Below are 6,119 nucleotides of genomic sequence, written 5' to 3'. Positions count from 1 at the left end.
AGTACAGTGAGACCAGCATCCAGGGGCAGGAGAGGCCAGGGCTGGGCACTGGCTGCCCCAGGGATTAGAGTAGGGGATGGAGTGGAGCCAGCAAACAGTCTGGGTCTCAGAACAGAGGAGATTCGTGGATGGGACTGGCTGAGGACCAATGACCAGGAGCAGCAGCGAGGGCCTTTGGAGGCCGGACCCGAGTTCTGCATCATCCCTCCAGCCAGCTAGCTGACAGGCCCCAGCAGCGCAAGGCTCTACCCAGCCTCCAAGCTCCGCCCTCCTTGACCTGGAAGCTGGGGGCAGCCCAGACCCTGGCAGCTGCTGCCCTCTCACGGCCACTCCGCAGAGGTGCAAAGCTCCTAACTGTCAACCTGAGTGTTTACGAACTCGATGCACCGGGAGCTGCCTAGAGGCCTGGCAGGCCCTTGGAGGAAATCGGCCTCCCCAGCCCTAATCTTCCGCACAGCTTCAGCTAATCCCCATGAGATTATCGTGCTGCCTGAGGTCCCTCCACACCTTCGCCCCCACTGGTTTCTACTTCCCATCAAGGCCTGATCCCATCCCCTCCGGATTGCATTCTTAGACTCTGGACTGCCCGCCCCACCCCCACCGCACCCCACTCTCCCATCCGTGTTCTCAGAGGTCCCCAAGAGCTTTCCATAATAGTACTTGCCGCATCACAACAATTTGTCAATGGCTATCTGCCCCAGAACACTGGGCCCCTCTGGCAGTCTGTCCGCCCTTTCAGCACTTGGCCCAGACTGGCCTGGGGCAGGCTGTTTAATAACACGTGCTGTGAGGGCTGGGACTACAAACCAGAAGAGACAGAGCACTTTTACGCATTTATTTATCAAAACTTCCACAAACCTGGCCTCATTCACCAACACAAACCATACAACCAGGACACACACACGGCCTTGGAGAAGGCTGTGAAGTACTTTGAAGGACAGGAAGGAACGAACACAGCTGGGTGGGCTTTGGGTTTCATTTTTCAGGGGTCTGGGGAGGGCTCTGGTTCCATACCTGGGAAGGGAGAGGGGCGAGGAGGACAATAAATAGAACCCTGAGCCCAGCCTGCTTTGGTACATCATGGGTGCAGCCCCACACGTGGCCCGTAACCGACAGCAAGAGTCAGGAGGGCAGCACGCAGGCAGCTGGTGCAGGCAGGCCAGACGTGCAGCCAGAGGTCCCCTCCAAACAGTCCCAACGCCCTGCAGGGCACGAGGTAAGACCGGGCCAGGCTCCGCAGACCCTAGCTGTCCATGTCTGAAGGCGTGGTCTTCTTCCTCGTCCGAACCTTCAGGGAGCGCGAGGTGCCCTGTGGGGAGAGAGAGCGGGCACACCGTGAGAGATGCGGGCTGAGGCGGCCACCAGGGCAGCTCACTTCCCTTGTGCCTTCCTCACCACCGACCTCCCGCACCAGCGGCTTCCTCTTGACCACACGCAGACTCTGGGTGCGGCCCAGAGGCTTCTCTCGGGGCCGCGCTGATGGCTGGGGGACCACTTCTGTGTCTGACCAACACTCATCCTCGGTGTCACTGTCCTGCAGGCCCCCTGCCCGGTACCCTGTTGTGGAGGAGAGGGAGGCCGGGAGGCAAAGCTGGGCACGGACACAGTCTGAAGGCCTGGGGCCAGCTGAGCCAGGCTTTCCTCTGGCCCTGCGGGGAGCCACAGCTTGCCTGGAGGAAGCCATGCCTCTCGGGACAGCTCTGGCTTCCTCTGCCCACTCACCGATGGGTGGCCTGCGGTGGGGTACCTGGTCCTCCAGGTAGAGGGGATCCTGGTAGGTGGGGGCGGGGGCATCGGAGATGGTGCGCAGGTCCTGCATAGAGAAGCTCCGCAGCCTTCCGGCCAGTGCGCCCTGACTCTGCAAGAGAGTGGGATCCGCTGCACCACCTGACGGAGGGGGGCAGGGCTCCTGGCAGGAAGGGGCCTCAACCAGGGGAGCTGCCCAGGAAAATCAAGGCTGACCTGCAAGCAATCCCTGGGGCACAGGCCTCAGGACCGAAAGAAATATGGCAACCTTCTAGCCCTGTGCCTTTGTGGCGCCAGCAGGGAGGTAGGGCCCAGGGAGCAAGAGGAGCCACTCACGGTCAGTGTCAGAGCCAGGGAAGTCTGAACTTAAAGCTCTGTGCTCCTGCCAACACCCCACCTGTCACCTCTCGCCCCTGTTCCCCTGGCCTGGACAGCTGCGATCTCTCGGCTCCCTGACAGAGAGCTGGACTCGCTCAAAAGGCCCTGGGGGTAGGGGTGGGGGTGGGGGAGGGCTGGGGCCCAGGGCACCTTGGCGGCTGCCTGCACAGCAGCCGAGGCGGCAATGTTGAGGCCCCGCTTCCCAAAGCTGAGCACCGTCTCGTAGCTGCGCTCCTTGGCCTGCACGATGTAGGTGTCAATCTCCTGCGGACACGGGGGAAGGAAAGCTCAGGCGGACAGTCCTAGTCACTCCTCTATGGCCCAGAGAAACCACTGGGAGCCACGCCTCCCAGCCCACCCCACCCACAGAGCACAGGGCTCCCCATCCACTCACCGGATGCTTCACCTCAAGGATTGGCCATGCTCCAGCCTCCCCCCACCATCCCCAAACCAACTTCCAGCTGGTGTCTCACACCCCCAAAAGGTCATTCACGTGTGTCCCCATTTGATTTTCCCAGAAGAGGAGGAAGGCTAGGCTCTGTCAAGGTCCCATGGCTAAACAGCAGCAGGATGGGATTAGAGCCTAGGTGTCCCCAGTGTCTTGAGCTGCAAGTCCAGGGCTCTTCGCCTCACACCCACTCCTGCACTGCCCGCCCTGCCACCCCCTGGGGTACCTTCTCATGGCGAGACAAGGATGGGTGGACGAACTTGCGGTAAAGCAGGCTGGCCCCCTTGGTATAGGGCGAAAGCAGCCACAGCACAAACGCCATCTTGATCTCGTAGTAGAAAGGGAACCTGTCAGAGCAGAGGGGGCAAGGTCTGCCAGGGAGCCAGGCCAGGGAGGGCCACCCCCTCCCCGCAGCCCACAGAACCCCAGTGCCCATACCAGGAAATAAAGATGTCTGTGAAGGTCTCCACTGCCATGAAGAGCGCAAAGACGATCCAGTACATCATCCACCGAACCTGGACGGGGAGGGGCGGGCAGAGAGGTCAGAGGCCAGCAGCTGAGCCTGCAGTGCCAAATCCCCTGTCCCGGGCTGACCCAGCCCAGAGATTCCAGAAAGCCCGTCCCACTGCATTCCCCTGGCACCTGGCTGGCCTTAGAAAGTTGCCTCTGAGAAACTGCCACTCATTCCTGTACCCACCCCCAACAGGCTGCACCCACAAGATCCTGCAAAGAATCCCAATAGCCCATCCTCCATCCACACCCACTCTGCTCCAGGGTACGCCACCAGATTCTACCCCTGGAGGAAAGGGAGGCCAGCTCGGACTCCCCCACCTCGCCAAATCCTACCACACCCCCAAGGCTGTGGTCCCCCCACCTGAGCTGAGCCCTCCTGCCCACCCCCGCACTCACATATTCACGAATGTTCTTGGTCTTCACAGCCTTGTAGGAAGCATAAGTTGGGTACAGCATCCCAAACACCAGCCTGAAGAGCAGCCCCCAAAGCAGAGGGAGAGTGTGAGGAGCACCACGCCCCATGTCCCTGCCAGGTGGCGGCCTCCCCCCGACCCCATGTTCGAGGTGGCAGTGCCTGCCCTGTTCTTCCCGCTTGGCTTGCACAACCTGCACCTGACTCAGTGCCCTGGAGGCCACCTCCCCACCCTGCTGTTTACAAACATCCCAAGCCTGCCCAGGCCTGCACGAGTGGCCCATGGGTGCATGATGCAGCGAGAGCACAGATAGCCACTCCACAAGGTGAGTGGGAGGCAGGCTTCGGAGCCATGAGAGCACCAGGCTGTTCCCTCCCCTGGACGTGCAATCAGGCCCAGGGCCACCAGACCTGGCACTGCCAGGTTGCAGGCAAGGGTATTCCAGCCAGGTGAGGAGTAGGACAGAGTGTGGAAGCTGGGGCCAGGGTGGTGAGTCACGTGACTGACTGCTCAGATGGGAAGCCGGCACCTGGATTCTCTGCCCACAACATGCCACATCCTGTGTTTGCCAAGGGGCGGCTGGCCAGCCTGTGGTCCTCCGTCCCACTCACCTGCCTGCAGTGTGTGTGCGACTGCAGGGGGTCGCCATCAGCCAAGTAGGCTTGAGTGCAGGGGGACAAGCACACGGTGCCCAATGCCTTGTGCAGGCCCGCAGGTCCGTTAACCCTTGCGGTGAATGTTGGAGGGAGGGGAAAGGTGTGACATAGCTCAGAAAAAGCCCCCTTCTCCACCAGACATTCCCAGCTTCCACCCCAGGGGCGGGCTGACATCCAGGGATAGAGAGGGTATTAGAGCGGCCATACTCACACCACCAGGCGACAGATCATCCAGGACACCATCCTGCAGTCTCGGGAGCGAAGGGAGATCCCTCCAGGAAGACGCCCAGAGGGACGCTCACGCCTGCGCTGGGATGGGATTAACAGTGGAGGTGTGGGAACCACAGGGGCGCTCGGGCTGCCTCTTGGTGGAGGCGGAGCCCACCGCCCACTAACTCCGCAGTGCTGGAAGCCTGAAGAATGGGGAGACCAGTGGGCCGGGGCAGGCAGGAACCGAGTTGGGAGCCGGTACCGGCCGGCACGCTCTTCCGCCCCGCCGCTCGGGCAGTTACGGCTCCGACGCGCACTTCCTGCCCCGGAGAACCAGGCGTTCGGCCCTTGCCAGGGGCGCTGTGGGTCCCGGGCAAGGGGTAGCTGGTCGCAGCCTGCGTTCGTGCGGGTCCCCACGGCCCCAGTGCGCCAGGACACCTGCACCGGCCTCGGGGCGGAGTTTGCAACTCACTTGAAAGTTGCACGGAACTGGGCTCTGCCCAACCCCAGGTCTCCGGCGCTTGGCGCAGGCGCAGTGCGGCCGCGGAGGGGGCGGGGCGAGGTCAGGGAGGTGAGAGGCCTGCCCCTTAAAGTGGCGGTGCGCCTCCGACTGGTGGATGGGGCCCGTAGGTTGAGTAGCCCTCCGAATGGGAAAGATTTGGGGGTAGGAAGCGGAAACAAAAAGGTGCGGACTTTCCTGGTGGTGCAGTGGTTAAGAATCCGCCTGCCAATACAGGGAACACGGGTTCTAAGCCCTGGTCCGGGAAGATCCCACGTGCCGCGGAGCAAGTAAGCCCGTGCGCCACAAGTACTGAGCCTGCGCTATAGGGCCCGCGAGCCACAACTACTAAAGCCCGCGTGCCTAGAGTCCATTCTCCGCAACAAGAGAAGCCACCGCGATGAGAAGCCCGCGCACCGCAACGAGGAGTAGCCCCCACTCACCACAACTGGAGAAAGCCCGCGCTCAGCAACCAAGACCCAATGCAGCCAAAAATAAATTAAAAAAAAAAAAAAAAAAAAAGGTGCGATGGGGGAAGAAAGAAACGAAGGACATTTGGAGCCCAGAGTTTTCGCGGATCTTCACTAGCTCCCCTCTTTTGCCTCGTTTTCCCCCTCTGTGAAATGGGAATGGGCATGAGATGGGTGGACGTCCCCCGTTAGAGGCTCAGGTGAGAACTAGAAGGAGGTTTGGCTGGGCGCCAGCAAATCTAGAGGCTCAGGTGAGAACTAGAAGGAGGTTTGGCTGGGCGCCAGCAAATCCGGCTCTTATAGCACTAGGTCGGGAGATCGGTAAGCGCCTCAAAGATGCTGAGGTGACCTAGAGGGAAAGTGGGGAGGAGGTGGAGGAGAGGGAACCTGAGGGACTCATCACCCCCATCCCGCTCACCCTGCTGAAGAGTGGGCTTCAGGAGTTGACTTCTCTCTGGGATACCTTTCCAGAGCCCACATCCCTGGGCAGGCTGATTTGAAAGATTCTGGGTGGAGTCCCCAGCCCCCCATGTCTTCTTCCCCAAAAGTTTGAAATCCCACCTATTTCCGTGAGTCAAGAACACAGATATCCCTGAGAGCTTAACAGTATCAACGACTGCTATTTTGTAGTGCATTTTTGAGCGCAGAGACTTGATCTTTACAAAGATCCTTTTTTTTTTTTTTTTTTTTTTTACCATTTAGGAAATAGGCTCAATGGTGGAAAGTAACTTGCCCAACGGCACCTGATGGTGAACGATAAATAAATGCTTAGATTAATCAGTCTTC

General features: G+C 60.3%; 1 protein-coding gene across 4 annotated transcripts; it reads right to left on the bottom strand.

Moving 5' to 3' along the window:
- Nucleotides 1–821: 821 nt before the first annotated feature.
- REEP4 (receptor accessory protein 4) lies at nt 822–4,890 on the bottom strand. 4 transcript variants are annotated; one of them, XM_057548574.1, is made up of 9 exons: nt 4,366–4,890; nt 4,110–4,224; nt 3,482–3,554; nt 3,011–3,087; nt 2,799–2,919; nt 2,275–2,388; nt 1,723–1,858; nt 1,403–1,557; nt 822–1,309 (listed from the first exon to the last, which is right to left on the bottom strand). In XM_057548574.1, the coding sequence occupies exons 2-9, from the start codon at nt 4,145–4,147 to the stop codon at nt 1,244–1,246; spliced, it is 780 nt and encodes a 259-aa protein (XP_057404557.1). In that variant the 5' UTR covers nt 4,148–4,224; nt 4,366–4,890; the 3' UTR covers nt 822–1,243. The 4 variants fall into 4 exon arrangements, with proteins under 4 accessions (XP_057404557.1, XP_057404559.1, XP_057404558.1 ...); XM_057548576.1 differs by having other exon boundaries at nt 1,412–1,557; XM_057548575.1 differs by lacking the exon at nt 4,110–4,224 and having other exon boundaries at nt 4,366–4,463; nt 4,837–4,889.
- Between the last annotated feature and the right edge of the window lie 1,229 nt (nt 4,891–6,119).

The sequence above is a fragment of the Balaenoptera acutorostrata genome, chromosome 6 (genome assembly GCF_949987535.1).
Source record: "Balaenoptera acutorostrata chromosome 6, mBalAcu1.1, whole genome shotgun sequence".
NCBI lineage: Eukaryota > Metazoa > Chordata > Mammalia > Artiodactyla > Balaenopteridae > Balaenoptera > Balaenoptera acutorostrata.
Note: the sequence above shows the minus strand (reverse complement) of the source record. Positions and strands in the feature narration are given on the sequence as shown.